This window comes from Chiloscyllium plagiosum, chromosome 6 (genome assembly GCF_004010195.1).
Source record: "Chiloscyllium plagiosum isolate BGI_BamShark_2017 chromosome 6, ASM401019v2, whole genome shotgun sequence".
NCBI lineage: Eukaryota > Metazoa > Chordata > Chondrichthyes > Orectolobiformes > Hemiscylliidae > Chiloscyllium > Chiloscyllium plagiosum.
Window position 1 is genome coordinate 115,557,688 of NC_057715.1, and position 21,552 is coordinate 115,579,239.

The 21,552-nt window shown below is 44.4% G+C and overlaps 1 protein-coding gene across 5 annotated transcripts; it reads right to left on the reverse strand.

The window, feature by feature from the left end:
- Positions 1-3,293: 3,293 nt before the first annotated feature.
- On the reverse strand, positions 3,294-10,456 carry LOC122550958 (olfactory receptor 52E2-like). 5 transcript variants are annotated; one of them, XM_043692503.1, is made up of 3 exons: positions 10,270-10,456; positions 9,827-9,972; positions 3,294-5,518 (listed from the first exon to the last, which is right to left on the reverse strand). In XM_043692503.1, the coding sequence occupies exon 3, from the start codon at positions 5,475-5,477 to the stop codon at positions 4,533-4,535; it is 945 nt and encodes a 314-aa protein (XP_043548438.1). In that variant the 5' UTR covers positions 5,478-5,518; positions 9,827-9,972; positions 10,270-10,456; the 3' UTR covers positions 3,294-4,532. The 5 variants fall into 5 exon arrangements, with proteins under 5 accessions (XP_043548438.1, XP_043548436.1, XP_043548439.1 ...); XM_043692501.1 differs by having other exon boundaries at positions 10,150-10,456; XM_043692504.1 differs by lacking the exon at positions 9,827-9,972.
- Between the last annotated feature and the right edge of the window lie 11,096 nt (positions 10,457-21,552).

The following is a 21,552-nucleotide window of genomic DNA, read 5'->3' on the forward strand; positions in this document are numbered from 1 at the left end:
ATTTAAATTTAGAAAAGAATGGACTTATCAGTGGTAGGCAACATGGTTTTGTGCGGGGGAGATCGTGCCTTACCAAATTAACAGAATTCTTTGAGGAAGTGACCAAGTTGTTAGATGAAGGAAGGGTTGTAGATGTCATATACATGGACTTTAGTAAGGTGTTTGATAAGGATCCCCATGGTAAACTAATAGAGAAAGTGAAGTCACATGGTGTGCAGGGTGTACTAGCTAGGTGGATAAAGAACTGGTTGAGCAACAGGAGACAGAGAATAATAGTTGAAGGGAGTTTCTTGAAATGGAGAAAAATGACCAGTGGTGTTCCACAGGGATCAGTGCTGGGGCCACTGTTGTTTGTGATATACATAAACCATCTGGACGAGGGCACTGTTGGTATGATCAGCAAGTTTGCAGATGACATGAAGATTGGAGGAGTAGCAGAAATCTTAGGGGACTGTCAAAGAATACAGGAGAATATAGATAGACTGGAGAGTTGGGCAGAGAAGTGGCAGATTGAGTTCAATCCAGGCAAATGTGAGATGATGCATTTTGGGAAGTCTAATTCTAGAGCAAATTATACAGTAAACAGAAGAGCCTTGGGAAAAGTTGATGAACAGAGAGATCTGGGAGTTCAGGTCCATTGTACCCTGAAGGTGACTGTGCAGGTGGATAGAGTGGTCAAGAAGGCATTTGGTATGCTTACCTTCATCAGACGGCGTACTGAGTATAAGAGCTGGCAGGTCATGTTAAAATTATACACGATGTTGGTTCGGCTGCATTTAGAATACTGTGTACAGTTCTGGTCACCACATTACCAAAAGGATGTGGACGCTTTGGAGAGAGTGCAGAGAAGGTTTACGTGGATGTTGCCTGGTATGGAAGGTGCTAGCTATGAAGAGAGGTTGAGTAGGTTAGGTTTGTTTTCATTAGAAAAAAGGAGATTGAGGGGGCACCTGATTGAGGTTTACAAAATCATGAAGGGTATAGACAGGGTAGATAGAGATAAGTTTTTTCCCAGGGTGAAGGTTTCAATAACGAGAGATCACACTTTCAAGGTGAGAGGTGAAAAGTTTAAGGGGGATATATGCGGCAAGTTCTTTACACAGAGGGTGGTGGGCATTTGGAATGCGTTGCCAGCAGAGGTGGTAGAGGCAGGCACGGTAGATTCATTTAAGATGCGTCTGGATAGATGCACGAGTAGGTGGGAAGCAGAGGAATACAGATGCTTAGGAATTGAGGGACAGGTTTAGACAGTAGATTTGGATCAGCTCAGGCTGGGGGGGGGGAGGGGGGGGAAAACGGAAGGACCTGTTCCTGGGCTGTAAATTTTCTTTGTTCTTTTGTTCTTTATAAAGGACGGGCCATTTATGTTGTAGATGAGGAAGAATCCCTTCACCCAGAGGGTGGTGAAGCTTTGGAATTCTCAACTCCCCAAGAGCTATTGAATCATAGAATCCCTACAGTGTGGAAACAGGCCATCTGAAGAGTAACCCACCCACACCCATTTCCCAACCCTAATATTTTACATTTTCCCTGACTAATGCACCTAACTCACACATCCCTGGACACTATGGGCATTTTAGCATAACCAATTCACCTAACCTGCACATCCTTGGACTATGGGAGGAAACCCATGCAGACACAGGGAGAATGTGCAAATTCCACACTGACGGTTGCCCGAAGCTGGAATCAAACCTGGGTCCCTGGCACTATAAGGCAGCAGTGCTAACCATTGAGCTACTGTGTCATTGAATAGATTCAAACTCTGGATTAGTAGATTTCTGGAAACCAATGCTGACAAATGACAAATGTAGCGGGATATGACTTTGAGGTAGATGATCAGTCATAATCTTAGTGAATGACATGCAAGGTTCAATGGGATGAATGGCCTTCGCCTGTTTCCTACGTTTTCCTTGTTTGAGATTTGTATTGAAATGCAGTGTTTAGTTTGGCTCAAAAATGAAGAAGGGCTTATGCCCGAAACGTCGATTCTCCTGTTCCCTGGATGCTGCCTGACCTGCTGCGCTTTTCCAGCAACACATCTCTGGCTCTGATCTCCAGCATCTGCAGACCTCACTTTCTCCTCAAAAATGAACAGATTTGATTTCTTCTGTATTTTACAATAGTTTTATTTCATGTCTTATTTCACAGCCAATTGTGTTCCATGTATACCTCACAACTAATCCGATCTTTAAAGTAAGTCTTGCAGAAAGAATTCTCTACAACTCATGTTCCTACAGGAATTTTATTTCACATGCGTTTGTCTTTTCTGTTGACTTACCATAAACCCATAAGACCAGAATATTAAGGAACAGAATTGGGCCATTTGACCCATCGAGTCTGCTCCACCATTCGATCATGTATATGTTTCTCAATGCCATTCTCCTCCTATCTCCTTGTAACTTTTGAACCCCTTACTAATCAAAGTCTATCTACCTCTGTCTTAAGTACACTCAATGACTTGGCCTCCACAGCCCTCTGCAGCAATGAGTTCCACTGATTCACCACCCTCTGGCTGAAGAAATTCCTCCTCATCTCGGTTCTAAAGGGTCGTGTCTTCACTCTGAGGCTGTGCCCTTAGGCCCTGGTCTCTCCAAATAATGGAAACATCTTCTTCACATCCATTCTAACCAGGCCTCTCAGTATTCTGTGAGTTTCAATCAGATTCCCTCCTCATCCTTCTAAACGCTCTCAAATACAGACCCAGAGTCCTCACCTGCTCCTCATAATGACAAGCCCTTCGTTCCTGGGATCATTCTTCTAAACCTTCTATGGATCCCTCCACGGCCAATACATCCTTTCTTAGATACGGAGCCCAAAACTGCTCGCAATATTACAAATGAGGTCTGATGACAGCCTTAAGCAGCCTCAGCAGTACATCCTGAAATGAACATTAATATTGCATTTGCCTTCCTAATTGATGACTGAACATGTTTGTTAACCTCAAGAGAATCCTGAACAAGGATTCTCAAATCGCCATTGTACTTCAGATTTCTGAAATCTTTCTCCATTTGGAACACCTCAATTCTTCCTACCAAAGTGCATAACCTCACACTTTGCCACACTGTACTCCATCTACCTTTTCTTTGCCCACTCTCCTAGCCTGTCCAAGTCAATCTGTAGCCCTCCACTTCCTCTGCACTACCCCCCTGTCCCTCTACCTATCTTTGTGTCATCTGCAAACTTAGCAACAAAGCCCTCAGCTCCTTCATGCCGTCGTTAATGTAAAACGTGAATAGTTGTGGTTTCAACACTGACCCCTGTGGACCTCCTGGCTGCCATCCTGAAAAAGACCTTTTTATCCCCACACTATGTCTTCTGCCAGTCAGCCAATCCTTTAACCATGCCAGTACCTTGCCCCTAATACCATGGGGTCTTATCTCTGTGTTCTGGTGCTGTGAAGTTTGAACCTCTTGTTTTCAAGCACAGTTCCTGAAGACCACTCACACGTAGGCACCAGTGAAGAGATAAGTCTAGGGTTTTGGCACATTGTTCTCCCACTTTCACCTCTGTCCTTTTCATATATTTACATGATTGCGTTTGTATTCTAGTTGCATTCATTCCTTTCAGGTGTAATAATTAGTCTGACAGGCAGGTTTTCTGACCACAGGATGCACTGTTCCTGAACTCATTTCAGACTTGGTCCAAACAAAACTGAACTTGAGATGAACAAATGCAGGGAATACTGGAGAAACTCAGCAGGTCTGGCCACATCTGTGGAGAGACAAACAGAGTGAATAAATCAAGTTTGGAACAATTCTGAAAAAGAGTCATACTGGTTGTGAAACGTGAAGGAGATGAAAACTAGGGGACATAGTTTATGAGTAAGGGGTCTCCCATTTAAGAAAAAGATGAGGAGATTTCATGTTCTCTCAGAGGGTCACTCATATGTGGAGTTACTGTGGTCTGGGTCTTTAAGTTAATTCAAGGCTGATATTGATACATTTTAGATTTGAATGTTATTTTTGGGAGGGAGGATAGTCCAAAAAGTGGAAATGAGACCTCACACAGATAAGCTAGGACCTTATTGAATAGTGCAGCACGCTTGATGGGCCAAATGGCCTACAATTGTTTCTAAATCTTATGTTCCTTATTTCAAACTGGGGACTGAAGAAAATCAGACAGGTTGACACCCCCATCCCTCCAACATTGCTGAATCTGAAGGTCACTCTCGTTCAGTGCCCAACGTCACTGCAGACAGGCCATTTAAGAGCAGTGTTTTCTTTATTCATTTATAGGATGTAGGTATCACTGGCCAGGCCAGCATTTATTGCTCATTGCTAATTGCCCCAAAAGCAGTAGAAACATCATTCATGCTGTTATGGGTCTGGAGTCACATGTAAGCCAGACCAAATGAGGGCAATACATAACCTTCACTAAAAGTTATTAGTTATCCGTATGGTTTTCCCCCATAATCTCAGTGCTTTTATTCCTGAATTCAAATTCCAGACTTGAACCCCAATCCACAGAGCATTACCTCGGACTCTAGATCAATAGTCTAACAATAATACCACTCGGCCCTTATTTGAACTCATTCATGATCCGTCTGTAACTCTCCTTCTTCCCAGCAGCTTGAGGAAGCTATTCCTGATTTCCTTTGTCCTCACACCATAGATGATGGGATTGAAGATGGGTTGGAAGATAGCAAAGGTGACAGCCACTACAAAGTGCAGTTCGGAAGAGAAGATGCTGGGGACCAGGTACATGGTGAACTCGAAGAGAGCGCTGGTGTAGAACAGCATCAGGACACAACAGTGGCTGGTGCAGGTATTGAGTGCTTTGCTGCGCGCTTCTCCCTGGCCGGCATGGAAGGCCACTTTGAAAATCTTGAAGTAAGAGAAGATGATGAGGGAGCTGTCCGGTAAGGTGATGAGGAAGGACAGGGGGTAGGTGATGGCATCACTTACTGTCACGCCTTGGCAGGCCAGCTTGGAGAGAGAGCCATAATTGCAGTAGCAATTCTGGATAAAATTGGAGCGGCAGTAAGTAGCTTGGGTCAGTAAGGCTGCCACTGCAACAAACAACATGGCTCGGAGGAAAATAATCAGGGCCACAGCAGACAGGACATAGCGGAGCTTCAGCTTGTGGTAGTTAAATGGATGGCAAATGGCCACATATCGGTCATAGGCCATAGCCACCAGAAGCGTCGATTCACTTAATGCTGTGCAGTAGACAAAAAACATCTGGGTGACACACGCCTCCAGCGATATAATCTTGGATTGCAATGAATACATGGCTAAAATCTTGGGGATGGTCACACTACTGAGGATGATGTCAATGCCAGCAAGGATGCAGAGCAGGTAATACATGGGACTGTGGAGATTGGACTCAGTCTTCACCAGGAACATGATGGTCAGGTTGGCTACAATGATGACAATATACACCAAGAGAAAGGAGATGAATATCACGAGGTCATGCCCATCACCATTAGGGACACCTTGCAGGATGAACTCAGTATGCCTCAAGGCGCTATGATTCATTTTCTGCCAAGTCCTGGCTCCTCACCGTCATCCAGAGGGATCTGGAATTGAGATTGAACAAAGGGTTGTGACTGTACTTTCCCCACTTACTGATTAAACATTGCTCATAAAGGGCATGCACTCAGAAGTCTGAACACACGCACACACACACACACACACACACACACACACACACACGTCAGGAACAGCTTCTCTCTCTCATTATCAGACTGATGAATGGACTCACTAACTTCAAATAATGCTAATTTTGTTAATGTTGATCCTGTCTAAAGCATGTCCTGTGTGGTGTAACTTATATGCCTTACTCTGTCCACGTTTGTTTTTCACCCTGTAATCTGGATGTCCTTGCTTCCTAGGGTCTGCCTGTACTGCTCACAAACAAAGCTTTTCACTGTATTTAGTTACACATGACAATAAATCAAATCACAGCTTTTCATCTTAGAATTACCAGGACTAAGACATATGAAATTAAATGCATATAAAGGATAGGTAAAGATAAACTAAATCCACTAGTTGTGGACTCTGAAACTAAAGGGCTTAGTTTGAGGATTAGGGCCAGACTGTTCAGGAGAGATGTTAGGAAGCATTTCAACACACAAAGGGTGGTGGAAGTTTGGAACTCTCTTCCATAAAAGGCAGTGGATGCTGGATCAGCTGTTAATTTGAAATCTGAGATAGATACATTTTTTTGTTAAGCAAAGGTATTAAGGTGTATAGAGTTAGGCCACAGATCAGCCATGATCACTTTGAATGGCAGAACGGGCTCGAGGGGGTAAACGCTTTACTCCTGTTCCTAAAATCAGAAGCAGGTGTCTTTTTTTAAATTGAATTCAAATTCCTTCTCCTGCCACAAAGTTAGACAGGGAATGTCATTTAATGTATCCATTGCACCCGATGTGGTCTCCTTTACATTGAGGAGACAGGATGCCAACTTGTGGATCATTTGAGAGTACATCTCCGGGACACCCGCACCAACCATCCCCATCACCCTGTGGCTCAACACTTCAACTCCCCCTCCCACTCCATGAAGGACATGCAGGTCCTAGGCCTCCTCCATCACCAAACCCTAACCACCCGACACCTGGAGGAAGAATGCCTCATATTCCGCCTTGGGATCCTACAACTACATGGGATCAATGTGGATTTCACCAGTTGCCTCATTTCCTGTCCCCCCATCTTATCCCAGTCCCAAACCTCCAACTCAGCACCGCCCTCTTGAACTGTCCTAGCTGTTCATCTTCCTTCCCACCTATCCCCTCCACCCTCCTCTCCAACCTGTCACCTTCTCCCTCACCTTCATCTACCGACTGCAATCTCAGCTAGCTTCCATTTATCTCTCAGACCCCCGGCCCACAAGCCTCATTTGTGATGAAGGGCTTTTGCCCAAAATATTGAATTTCCTGCTCCTTGGATACTGCCTGACCTGCTGTGCTTTTCTAGCACCGCACTCTTGACTTTGATCTCCAGCATCTGCAGTCCTCACTTTCTCCCAATGTTAGCTAGGGCTCAAGCTTACTAGCCCAATGACTTTACCAAAGAACAAGTGAGGCCATTCTGCCTTTGGAGCATGCTTGTCCATTCAATAAAATAATGGCTGATCTGATTTTAACTTCAGCTCTACATTCCTACGTATCCCCTGGTAATCTTTCAACTCCTTGGCAGTTATTTGTCACTGGTGCAGACTCAATGGGCTGAAGGGCCTTTTTCTGTGGATCTCTCTGACTTTATGATTATATGATTCAGCAACATGTACCATACACACCTTTCCCAGTTTACGACTTACCCAATAACCAGAAGGTAAGCCTTCAATTTATTTTTGTGAGATCAAGATGAACACTGAGTTTAGGATCAGGTGCCACTCGAGGACTTGAGTTCAAAGGTTGAGGATAAGACTCCAGTGCAGCGCTGAGGGAGTACGACACTGTCAGAAGTAACATTAAATCACATTCCTATTTGCCTGCTCATGAAATATTCCAGAGAAACAGACATTGCTGGAAATAGTCTCATCCATGCTGCCAGACCTGCTGAGTTTTTCTGTTTCTGATTTCCAGCATCCGCAATTCTATGGTTTGTTTGGTTAGGGGTTTGGTGTGGGAGCGAGCTTCACCAATCGGCAGTTGCATTTCCCAGATTGCAACAGTGAAAACAAAGAGACGTCACTGGCTGTAAATTGCGTTGAGGCGTTTGCTGATTGCGAGAAGTGCTAAATAAATGCATCCGTTTCCTCTGATGTCCACAAAATTAACGTTATCCACTGACGCACTGCTTCCTCTCTCTCCAGGGACAGGAAACGTACGCCAGCATCCACTACCCCTATTTTTAAAAATAGACTTCTTCCCATTTCAATCCACAACCAAACATACAGAAAAATGAACAGATATGGTCTTTGCAATAAATCTTCCTACAAAGAAGCAGGCCATTTGGCCCATTGCGCCTGTGATGGCTCTTTGAAAGAGTAAATCAATTACTTGACACTCCTTTTTCATTAACGCCCTGTTTTACTTCCTTTTCCAATATGTAGTCGATGTTCTTTCGAAAGTTCCAACTGATTCTGCTTCCACTGCCCTTTGCAGGCACTGTGTTCCAGATCACGATAATTTACTGCATCAAAAACTTGACCTTACAAATAAGAGTTACCCTTCGAGTCTGCCCCGCCATTCAATAAGATCATAGCCAGTCTGATTTTAACCTCAGCGCTACATTCCTATACCATCCCCTAATAATCTTTCATCCCCTTGGTCATCAAGAATCTATCTGTCTCTGCCTTAAAGAATAATTAAAGGTTCTGCACCCACTAACTTTTGAAGAAGGAAATTTCAAACACTCAACCTTTTAAGAGAATTTCTTTTTCCTCTTCTCTGTCTTATATGGTTGACCCTTATTGTCAAACTCTGATCCCCTTAGTTTTCGATTTTCCCAGAAGAGGAAGCATCCTTTCCATTTCCATCCGGTCAAATCCCTTCAGGATCTTATATGTTTTAATTAAGCTGCCTCTGACTGTTTTAAACTCCAGAGGGTACAGGCTCAGCCTGTCTAGCCCTTCCACAGAAGGCAGTCCACTCATCCTAGGGTTAACTTAATAAAACTAAGAACTGCAGTTTTTAGAAATCTGGAACAGAAATTTCTGAAGGAAGGGCACCGGATTCAACCTTCCTCAAACTTAACTCTACCTACCCTCCATAAATGCTGTCAGACCTGCCGGGTTTCCCCTGCAGGGTCTAATAAACTTTCCCTGAACTGTTTCCAATACTTTAACATCCTTCTGTAAGTATGGGGGCCAGTGCAGGGTCTCACAAATGCCCTGTATAATTGAAGCACAAAATCCCTACTCTTGCATTTGATTCCACCTCACAACAAACCCCACCATTTCTGATTACTTGCTGTACCTGCACACCCACCTTCTGTGAGTCATGCACTGGCACACCCAGATCCCTCTGTGCCTCAGAGCTCTGCGACCTCTCACCGTTTAGATAATATGTTACTTTGTTATACTCTCCGCTAAAATGAGCAATTGTACACTTCCCACTATACTTCAAAACTTTCCTCCCTCTCACAACCTATCCATACCCCTTTATAGGTATCTTATGTTCCCAAAGAACAGCAAGGAGGCCATTCAGCCTGTCATGTCAATACCAGCTCTTGAGATGAGCAAGCCACCTATTGCCACCCTTCTGAGGACCCATGACAGAAATATCACAGAAAGTCAGATTTGGCACAATGGGAAGCCATTTGGCTGATTGTGCTGACTTTCTGAATGGAAAAGTGTGGCACTGAAAAAGCACAGCGGGTCAGGCAGCATCCCAGGAGCAGGAAAGTCAACATTCCGGACATGAGTCCTTCTTCAGGAATGATTATGCCCTCTCCTGCTCCTCGGATGCTGCCTGACCTGCTGTGCTTTTCCAGCACCATCCTTTTTGACTCTCCAGCACCTGCAGTCCTCATTTTCTCCTGACTCTGAATAACCAGCCCACTTAGTGCCATTCACCTACCTTCTCCCTCCAATCCTGAACATCACTCCTCTTTCAGTCTATTCCTTTTGGAAATCCTGGAGTGAACCTGTCTCCCCCACACTCTCAGGCACTACATTCCAGACCTGAACATCTCATTGCACTATAAAGTTTTCTCCTGCTGTAAATTCTGCTTCTGTTACTAATTGCTTCAAATCTGTGGCTTTCCCTTCTCAATCCTTCCACCAATGAACGGACCCTCTCCTCGGTCCCTACCCTTGAACACTACTCAGGGTAAACTCTCCCAAATTCTCAAGTCTCTGGATTACACCAGATCCGATGCAAAGCTCTCCATTAGTCTGTAACATCAAAAGTATCTAAATGATCAAAAGCAAACCGCACCCTCTACAGAAACGCAATGAGGATAAACTGCAAGTTTAGCTCCTATATGTTCCCAAATCCAGGGACCAACATCCCATCTCTGCAACCAGCCAGCGGACATATCCCAGTAAGTTGACAGGGGATTTCTAGTACTGCACGGTGATTTCCTGTGGGGACAGTAAATAAAAGAGCCTTAACCAAAAAAAAATTCGTCCTGTGACTTGTTAAAGTTGTTCAGACATTTCATCGGCCAATTGCATTTGATAAACGCCGAGCATGCAATGAAAACCTGCAATATTAACCGTCTGACTGGATCGAAAGAAATATTACAGAGGGTTTAATACCTGGGGAGAAATCTGTCAGCCCAGCCCGTCTCGCCTGCCATCCCCCAGGCTCCTGGGTCAGTAGTTATTGGAGCGGCCCCGAGGCTAATTATTTAACCTCTGATCGCTTTGGATTCTCACCTTGCCAATTTTTACGCTTCGAAATGAGAGTTGGGACGGTCCTGGCTCACTCCCTGGCATCCAGCATGGCACAGAGTGAGAGGGATCAGAGACAAACATGAAACTGGATCTTGGGCCGTGCCTGTCTTCAGTGACACACCGGGACCTTCGGTCATTATGCGAGGCGGGCTATTTATTGTTAACACGGCAGGACTCCAGAGCATTGAGCACATTTTTTTCCCCCTGTTTAAATATGTATCTGTCCAGGGTGCTGAAGAATTCTATTGGCTGCAAGCCTGTGTATGAAGAAGTTCGCCAGTGTGGGGAGTGACTGGGTGTGTGTTTCCTGGAGCAGTGATGATTAAGGGGAGGTTTTACACAGGGTTTTCAAACACACAATTGCTAAGGCACAGAAAGTAGCTGTTTGGCCCATCATGCCTGTTCTATCCCCAAGTGTCAATCTGCTTTCCCCCACACCCCCATATCCCTCGACCTATTTCCATCCAAATAACAATCCAATGCCCCTCTTGAATGCCTCAGATGAAGCTGCCTCCACCACATTTCCAGGCAATGTATTCCAGACCCTAACTACTCATTGTGTGGGAAAGCTTTTTTTTTCTCATATCCCCCTTGCTTCATTTGCGCACCACTTTAAATCTATGCCCTCATTTTTTTGTTCTTTTACAAGCTATTTACTCTATCCATCCTGCTCATGATGTTGAAACATCTCTAACTAATCTTCTCTTTGCCTTCTTCCCTCTAAGGAGAACAGAGCTAACATCTCCGGTCTATCCTCATCACTGAATCATAGAATCCCTACAGTGTGGGAACGGGCCATTCAGCCCATTGAGTCTACACTGACCCTCCAAAGTGCATCCCACCCAGATCCATCACCCTACCCCATCCCTGTAACCTTGTATTTCCCACAACTAACTCATCTAGCCTCACATTCCTTGACCCTATGGGCAATTTAGCGTGGCCAATCCACCTAACCTAGACTGTGGGAAGAAACTGGAGCACCCACAGGAAACCCACGCAAACAAGGGGAGAATGTGCAAACTCCACATATAAAGTCACCCAAGGGTGGAATTGAAGGTCCCTGGCACTGTGGGGCAGCAGTGCTAACCACTGAGCCACCATACAACCCAGAGCGTTTCACATTCCTGGAAACATTCTTGTAGATCACTTCTGCACTCTCCCCAATGTATTTATGGTTTTCCTACAGTTAGGATAAAGGATCACAAACTTAAAACAGAGATGAGGAGAAATTACTTCTCTCAAAGGGTCATGAACCTGTGGAACTCACACTCCCAAGAGTGTGGTGGATGCTGGGACAATGAGTAAATGTAAGGAGGAGATAGACAAAGTTTTAATGAGTAATGGTCTGAAGGGTTATAGAGAGTGGGCATGAATGTGGAGTTGAGGCTGAGATGAGATCAGCCATGATCATAACGAATGGTGGAACAGGCTCGAGGGGCTGAATGGCCTACTCCTGCTCCTAGTTCTTATGTTCTTATCATGTGGTGTCCTCAACTGTACACAACATCCCAACTGAGATCTAACAAATGTTTTGTGCAAGTTCAGCATCACTCTTGTATTCCATGACCCATGAATGAAGCTGAGAACACTGCATGCTTTATTAACAGCTCTCTCCACATACTCTGCCACCTTCAATGGTCTGTGCAAATAATCAGAGGTTTTGACTAAATGAACAGTGAGGTGCCATTTGCACTGATTATAGGGCATGTGTTGAGTGTACAAGACTGAAGACAGTTGACAAGCAAATTAATGAGACTGGGATCCTGAGAGGCCTTGGCAAGATGAAGACTGAGGAAATGTTTCCTTGTGTCCAAGGCTTAAAAATTGGGAATCTCCCATTTAGATTGAGATGAGGAGAGTTTATTTCTCTCAGAGGGCAGTGAAGTTTTGGGGAAAGACTGCAGAAAGAGGGATTTGGGAATCTTTGTCATAAATCACAAAATAACAGCATCCATGTTCAGTGGCTAACAGGGAACACAAATGGGATGTTGGCCTTTATTTTAAACAGAATGGAGTATAAAAGTAGGGAGGTTTTGCTAAAACCATATATGGCACTAATCAGTCCATGGTTGGAATAGGGTGAGCAGTTTTGATGCCCTTATCTAAGGAAAGATACATTGACATTGGAGAAGTTTGACTGGATTGATTCTGGATGTGGAGGGATTTTCTTATGGGAAGAGTTGTAGAATCATAGAGTCATAAAACATGGAAACAGACTTTTCTGTCCAACCAGTTCATTCTGACCATAATCCCAAACTAACCTACTCCCACCTGCCTGCTTCTGGCCCATATCTCTCCAAACATTTCCTTTTCATGTATTTATCCAAATATCTTTAAACTTTGTAACTGTACCCACATCCACCATTTCCACTGGAAGTTCATTCCACACGCAAACCACTCTCTGTGTAAAACATGCCCCTCATGTCATTTTTAAATCTTTCTCCTGTCACCTTAAAAATATACCTCCTAATCTTGAAATCCCCTGCCCTAAGGAAAAAGACACTACCTTATCCATGCCCCTCATGATTTTATTAACCACTATAAGGTCACTTCTCAACCTCATGCGCTCCAGTCAAACAGTCCCAGCCTATCCAGCCTCTCCTTATAACTCAAACCCTCCATTCCCAGCAAGGGCCTGGTAAATCTCTTCTGGGCGGCACGGTGGCACAGTGGTTAGCACTGCTGCCTCACAGCGCCAGAGACCCGGGTTCAATTCCCGCCTCAGGCGACTGACTGTGTGGAGTTTGCACGTTCTCCCCGTGTCTGCGTGGGTTTCCTCCGGGTACTCCAGTTTCCTCCCACAGTCCAAAGATGTGCAGGGTCAGGTGAATTGGCCATACTAAATTGCCCGTAGTGTTAGGTATGGGGTAAATGTAGGGATATGGGTGGGTTTCGCTTCGGCGGCTCGGTGTGGACTTGTTGGGCCGAAGGGCCTGTTTCCACACTGTAATCTAATCTAATCTGAACCCCCTCCAGTTTAATAATATCCTTACAATAACAAGGCGATCAGAACTGGATACAGTACTTCAGTAGAGACCTCACCAACGTCCTGTACAATCTCAACATGACATCCCAACTCCTTTATTCAAAGGTCTGAGCAATGAAGGCAAGCATGCTAAATGCCTTCTTAACCACCCTGTACACATATGATACAAAGTTTAAAGAATTATGTACCTGACCCCTCGGTCTCTCTGTTTTACAACACAATCCTAAGTCCTATTTTTAATTGTATAACTCCTGCCCTTATTTGTTTTACCAGAATGAAATATCTCACATTTATCCAAATTAAATTCTTCAGCCCATTGGCCCAATAGATCAAGACCTCTTTGTAATCTTAGATAACCCTCTTCACTGTCCACTACACCACAAGTTTTGGTGTTATCTGCAAACTTACTAACCATGCCTGCTATATTCTCATCAAAATCATTTATAAAAATGAAAAACAAAAGTGGACCCAGCACAGATCCCTGTGGAACACAGCTGGTTACAGGCCTCCAGTCCGAAAACAACCCTTCACATCAGTCTCAGTCTCCAAGTGTCAAGCCAATTTTGAATCCAATTTGAAAACTCACCCTGAATCCCATGTGATCTAACTTTACTAATTAGTCCATCATGCAGAACCCTGTCAAAGATTTTACTGAAGTCATATAAACAACATCTACCGCTCTGCTGTCATCAAACTTCTTGGTAACTTCCTCAGAGTGTTGAGTAAATTGAGCTAGTGCTCATTGGGGTTTGGAAGAATGAGAGGTGACATTATTTAAAAATTCAAGATTCTTAGGACTTGACAGAGTGCATGCGGAAAGATTGCCTCCCCCTGTGCAAGAGTCTAAGGGCCTCACCCGTTTAAGACAGAGATGAGGAGGAATTTCCTCTCTCAGAGAGTGGTGAACCTATAGAAGTTTTGACGGGAGAAGATGGGTTATTAAATATGTTCAAGGCTGAGATAAGCAGATTTTTAATCAGTGGGGGAATCAAGGGCTATGGGGACAAGGCAGAAGGGTGGAATTGAAGATTATCGGATCAGCTGTAATTTCATTGAATGGCAGAGCAGATTCAAGGGGCTGAATGGCCTACTTCTGATCCTTTGTCTTATCGATTTCTGGTATTCGCAACTCTCTTCCTCACAGCATTATGGATTGTGACCGTTGAATATTACTGAGGTGGAGGTAAATAGATTCTTGATTAACAAGGAAGCCAAAGTTTATTGATAACAACAGTGGATGACAGAATTGTTAGGTCAGGCAGAGGCCATTCAGCCCATTATTTATGTCTAGGCAGACTCTCTGAATGAGCAATCACTTAATGGCATTCTCTGCCTTCTCTCCATAATGCTGCAAGTGCATCCTTTTCAATTAGTGGTCTAATTCTTTTTTGAATGCCTTATTTGAACTATCTCCAAATCACTCCCAGACCTCGAGCATGTGAAGAAAAGATTTCTCTGTTGGTCTCCAATTACATTGAGTTTCTCTGCCCAGAAATGTGGGTCTGGCGTCATAGTCAAATCAACCTTGATTTTATTGAATGGCAGAGCATTTTATTCCTACTGTTTATGTTTGTCAGAAGTCACATGACACCAGGGTATAGTCCAACAAGTTTATTTGAAATCACAAACTTTCAGAGTCGCTTCACCTGATGAAGGAGCAGCGCTCCAAAAGCTTCTGGTTTCAAATAAACCACTTGGTCTATAACCTGGAGTCGTGTGACACCTGACTTTGCCCAGTCCAGTGCAAAACCAGTACCTCCACATCATGGTTATGTTTATAGATGAGGAGTTAATCAAAGGGAGGGAGATATAAAGCAGGAAACTACAGGCCAGTTAGCTTAACATTTGTCAGAGTGGAAATGTTAGAAGCTCTTGTTGATGATGATCTTGGACAAATTCAAGGTATCAAGCAGAGCAAACAGGGTCCTTTACAAAGGGAAATCATGTTTAACTACATTGTTGGAATATTTAGAAGAAGGAATCTGTGCTGTGGTTAACGGGGAACCAGTGGGTGCATTGCGTTTAGATTTCCAGAAGGCATTTGGTAAGGTGCCAGAACAAGAGGTTATTGTGGAAAATGAAAGCTCATGCTGTTGGGGTTTGATACAATGGCATCGATAGAGGATTGACTCACTAACATGAGGCAGAGAGGAAAAATGAATGGATCTTTTTCAGGCTGGAGGGATTGTCACCAATGGTGTGCCACAGGGGTCAGTGGTGGGGCCTTAGCTCTTTACAATGTATAGAAATGATTTGGATGAAAGGACACAAGGTATGGGAGCTAAACTTTCTGATGACACTAAGAAAGATAGGAAAGTAAGTTGTGAAGAGGATATATGGACCCCATAAAGGGATAAGAAGCAGTTAAGAGAGTGGGCAAAGATCTGGCAAATGGTGTATAATGTGGGAATGTGTGAAATTATCTGTTCTGGCAGAAAGAAAAGAAAGAGACACATTATCTAAATGATGAGAGGTTGCAGAGCTTTGAGATGCAGAGGGATCTGGATGTCCTAGTGCATGAATAATAGAGGTGAGTATGCAGCTACAGCAGATGGAAATGTGTTGCTGGAAAAGCACAGCAGGTCAGGCAGCATCTAGGGAACAGGAGAATCGACGTTTCGGGCATTAGCCCTTCTTCAGCCCTTCTTCAGCCCTTCTTCAGCCCTTCTTGCAGCTACAGCAAGTGATCAGAAAAGTTCAGAGAATGTTATGATTTATTGCGAGGAGAATTGAATACAAGAATAGGGAGGTTAGACTTCAGTTATACAGGGCATTGGTGTGACCAAATCTGGAGAACTGCATACAGCACTGTCCACTATACTTACAGAAGTAGGTTAGTGTGTTGGAAGCAGTTCAGAGAAGTTACTAGCTTAATCCCCGGAATAAGCAGTTGCCTTATGAGCAAAGACCAAACAGGCTGGACCTGTATCCTCTGGATTTAAGAAGATTCAGAGATGACTTAATGGAAACACAGAAGATTCTGAGGGAACTTGACCGGGTGGATGTGGAAAGGATGCTTTCCCCTGTGGAAGAATCTAGAACTAGGGGGTCAGGGTTTAAACATAAAGGGTTAGTCACTTAAAACAGCGATAAGCACAAAACTCTCACAAAATGTTGAAATTTTAGAATTCCCTTCCTGAGAAGTGGATGGAGAATCTAAATTATTTTTAAGGCTGAGGGAGATAGATTCTTGATGACCTGGGGATGAAAGATTATCGGGATGGTACAGGCATGTAGAGTTGAGGTTAAAATCAGACCGGCCACAAATTTGTTGAATGGCAGGGGCAGGCTCAAAGGGCCAAATGGCCTACTCTTGTTTGTATGATTGAGTTTTTGATGCAGTAAATTATTGTGATCTGGAACATGGTGCCTGAAAAGGGCAGTGGAAACAGATTCAATTGGAACTTTCGAAAGAACATCAACTAAATATTGGAAAACGAAATAAAACAGGGCATTAGTGAAAAAAGAAATGTCAAGAAAATGATTTGCTCTTTCAAAGAGCCAGCACAGGAACAATGGGTCGAATTGCCTCCTTCTTTGTAGTAAGATTTACTGCAAAGACCATATATTTTCATTTTTCTGTATTTTTGGTTGTGAATTGAAATGGGAAGAAGTCTATTTTTAAAAATGGGGAAGTAGGTGCAAGTTCCCTGTCCCAGGAGATGGGGAAAGCAGTGCGTCAGTGGATAAGGTTAATCTTGTGGTTGTTAGAGGAAACTGCTGCATTTATTTAACACTTTTCGCAATCAGCAAATGTCTCAACGCAATTTACAGCCAGTGACGTTCCTTTGTTTTTACTGTTGCAATTGGGGAAATGTAACTGCCAATTGGTGAAGCTCGCTCCAACACGCAGCAATGTGACAACCTGTGATTTGATACATTGCTGATTTCAGGATAAACATTGACCGGGAGACCAAAGATAACCACCTTGTTATCTACTCCAGATATGAGATCTTTCATAAAAACCCCTAACCAAACAAACCATAGAATTGCAGATTCTGGAAATCAGAAACAAAAACAGATGTTGCTGGATTGGAAAAACTCAGCAGGATGAGAGTTTTGCCAGCAATTTCAGTTTCTCTGGAATATTTCATATCCCCAATTTGATTTAATGTTCCTTCTGACAGTGCCATACTCCCTCAGTGCTATCACAAGTGCCCATCTCTAAATGCTTCTTCAATGCGACAAATGTTTCTGCCTCTCCCACCCTTACAGGCAGCGAGCTCCGGAATCCCACCACCCTCTGGGTGAAAACATTTTTCCTCACATCTGCTCTGAACCTTCAACCTCTTAGCCTAAATCTATGCCTCCAGGTCACTGATGCCTCCATCAAGGGGAGAAGTTTCTTCCTGTCTTACCCTGTTTATGCGGCTCATAATTTTACATATCATGTCTCCTCTGTTCCCAGGAAAACAATCCCAGTCTGAGCAATCTCTCTTCTTAACTGAAACTCTCCAGCCCCGGTACAGAGCTGCATGATCAGACCCATTGTTTCTCCCTGTTCCTGCACCTCAGAACTTATTTTTTCCCACTTTGAGGCGATCCTTTTCTCCCCTTTTCCAGTCCCTTCCCACTGGTATTCTTCTGACACTTCACATCGTTTTCAACATATCCAGATTGCGGTCACCAGTGTCTACTTTTTGCCATGGCCATTAAATCCTATTACACCTCCATCCCTCCAGGCCTTCTTCCTGGAAAAAAGGCTTAAACAGGCCCCACCCACCACCTCCTCTGCCTGGCCGAGCTTACCCTCTGAACAGCTTCTCTTTTAACACCTCTCACTTTCTTCAGATCAGTAGTGTGGCCATTGATACCCACATGGCTCCCAGTTCTGTCTGTCTCTTTGTGGGGTACATGGAATATTCCTTGTTCCAGTCCTACTCTGGACCCCACCCACAACTCTCTCTCCGGTACATCAATGACATCATCTGTGCTGCTTCCCTGTCTTGTCTGGAATTGGAAAAATGTTGCTTCCAATTTCCAACTCGCTCTCATCTTCACCTGGTCCATCTCGGACTCCTCCCTTCCCTTCCTCGACATCTCTGTTTCCATCTCTGGGGAAAGGCTGGCCACCAACATCCACTACAAACCCACCAACTCCCGCAGTTACCTTGACTATACATCCTCACACTCCGCTTCCTGAAAAGACTTTATTCCATGTTCCCAGTTCCTCCATCTCCATCATATATGTTCTGATGTTGTCAACTTCAATAAGGAAGCCTCAGAAATATCCACCTTTTCCCTCAGCTAAGGATTCCCCAGCACTGTTGTTGATTGGGCTCTAAGCCAGATCTGACCCACTCATGCACTTTTGCCCTCACCCTCTCTCTTCCCTCCCACAGTAGTGATAAGGTCCTCCCTGTTCTCACTTACCAGTCCACCAACCTCCACATCCAAAGGATTGGGTCTGCCACCTCCAGTGGGGTACCACCACCAGACACACATACATCCTTCCCTTGACAACCTTCCACAGGGACCATCCCCTCCAGGACACCCTGGTCCATTTCTCCTTCATTTCCCTCCCGTAGCCCCACAGCACCTTTCCCTGCAATCATAGAAGGTGTAACACCAGCCCGCTTTACTTCCTCCCTCCTCACCATCCAAGACCCCAGATACACCTTCCTGGTAAAACAGCACCTTACCTGAACTCCACTCAATTTTGTCTACTGTATTCACTGCTCATAAAGTGGTCTCCTCTACATTGGGAAAACTAAATGCACTGGGTGAACACTTTGTGGAACACTCTGCACCATTCTGTCCATAGAAATGATCCTGATGAAGGGCTCCGGCCTGAAATATTGATTTTCCTGCTCTTCGGATGCTGCCTCACCTGCTGTGCTTTTCCAGCAACACACTCTCAACTCTGACCTCCAGCATCTGCAGACCTCACTGTTTCCACGGCTATGTCTGCATCCTAGTCAGGCCATTGGACATAACTCCACAACCATATCTTCATTTAGAAACCCCTGGATAGTCCTGGTGGAGTTCACCCGGTATTTGGTAATGACCTTTGCTCAGTGCAATCGCTCTGGCTCCCCAAAAATGTAGTTGCAACGACCCTTTGGTTTCCCCACTGAAGACCAATTATTTCAGTTTGGAATTGTTGGATCTTTCATGTCCATAGTCTAATGTTGTCAGCTGTGACTGGGACTGACACGGAAAGTTCAATGTCATGACCAACTATTTCATTGTGGGTACCATAGATGGCGTATCTGCTGATTCAAGGCGGTGCCATGCATCTGTATTTGTTACTTGACCTCCTGGAGGGTGTTCCACCTTGTAATTATAAGCACTTAGTATTAGAGCCTATTGCTGAATGTAGCGCAAAGCTATGAGCAGCACTGCCTTGTCGTCTTTAAGCAGACCAATTTGGGGTTTGTGTCTGTGATTATCATAAACTTTTGCCCATAGAGGTACTGATGAACTTTCTGACTCTAAATATGACTGCCAATCCTCCTTTCTCCATCTGGGAGTATCTACACTGTGCTTTAGCCAAAGTCCTGAATACATAAGCTACTGCAGAAAATACGGAGATATGGCATTGAGGGTGAGTTGGAGGTTTGGATTAGGAATTGGCTGGATGGAAGAAGACAGAGCAGTGAGGAAGGATGTGGTAGGTTACAGCAGGATATAGAGAAGCTGCAGAGCTGGGCAGAAAGGTGGCAGATGGAATTCAATGTAGCTAAGTGCGAGGTGATTCACTTTGGGAAGAATAACAAAAAGATGGGGTACTGGGTTAATGGTCGGATACTTGGTAGTGTGGATGAGCAGAGGGATCTTGGTGTCCATGTACACAGATCTCTGAAAGTTGCCACCCAGGTAAATAGTGTGGTGAGGAAGGCATATGGCGTACTGGCTTTTATTGGTAGAGGAATTGAGTTCCGGAGTCCTGAGGTCATGATGCAGTTGTATAAGACTCTGGTGCGGCCGCATCTGGAATATTGTGTGCAGTTTTGGTCGCCATACTATAGGAAGGATGTGGAGGCACTGGAACGGGTGCAGAGGAGGTTTACCAGGCTGGTGCCTGGGAGGGGAGGAAGGTCGTATGAGGAAAGACTGAGACACTTGGGGCTGTTTTCATTAGAGAAAAGAAGGTTTAGGGGTGACTTGATTGAGGTGTACAAGATGATTAGGGGGTTAGATAGGGTTGACAGTGTGAATCTTTTCCCGCGTATGGAGTCGGGTATTACAAGGGGGCATAGCTTTAAATTAAGGGGGGGGTAGGTATAGGACTGAAGTTAGGGGTAGGTTCTTCACTCAGCGAGTCGTAAGTTCATGGAATGCCCTGCCAGCAGCAGTGGTGGACTCTCCCTCTTTATGGGCATTTAAGCGGGCATTGGATAGGTATATGGAGGATAGTGGGTTAGTATAGGTTAGGTGGGCTTGGATCGGCGCAACATCGAGGGCCAAAGGGCCTGTACTGCGCTGTATTCTTCTATGTTCTATGGGAGTTTCTCTCCAGTGGGCCATCTATGAGCTAGTACCATACAGATGTCAGACGGATGTCTTTCTTGGGATCCTAGTGTGTCAACACATTAAGGATGATAATTGTTTCTATACTTCATCGAAAGCTGGGGCCTGTCTATGAGACAATTTCTAGGGCTGACCCTTTTTGTTAGGAGTTGTTGCAAAGCTGCCAGGATGGGTGCCAGATTATTTCCAGAATCATTTACCAGACCCAGAAATGACCTCAGCTCTGGTACAGATGTGGGAGTTGGGGCATCTTTGATCACCCTCACTTTATCTTCCAATTGGCGTAACCCTGTCTAGTCGACTCTGTAGCCCAAGTAGGTCACCTGGGAGGTTTGGATCACACATTTTTCTCTTCTTAGGTGTATGCCTGCCTCAGGAAGGTGCCTTAGGCCTCCCCTGTGTTTCTCTAAGTGTTCCTTATTAGGTTTCCCTGTTATCAGGATGTCAGCTGGATAAATGGTGACCTGACGTAGATCTTGCAAAATGTTCTCCATTGTCTGCTGAAAAATTGGCCAGTCTGGTGATGTGCGGAATGGTAGTCTCATATACTGGTACAAGCCCTTATGGGTATTAATTGTAGCATGCTTCTAGGAAGCCTGGTTTAAACCCAAATGCAAGTAAACGTGGCTCATATCCAGTTTCATGAAGAACAAACCTCTTACTGCTTTGCATATAAATCCTCTATCTGAGGGATTGGGTGTTTATCCAGCTGTGAAAAATGGTTTACCACTTGTTTAAAATCCCCACAAAAGCGAACTGACCTGTTGGGATTCAAAATTGATATGACTGGTGCTGCCCCATTCTGC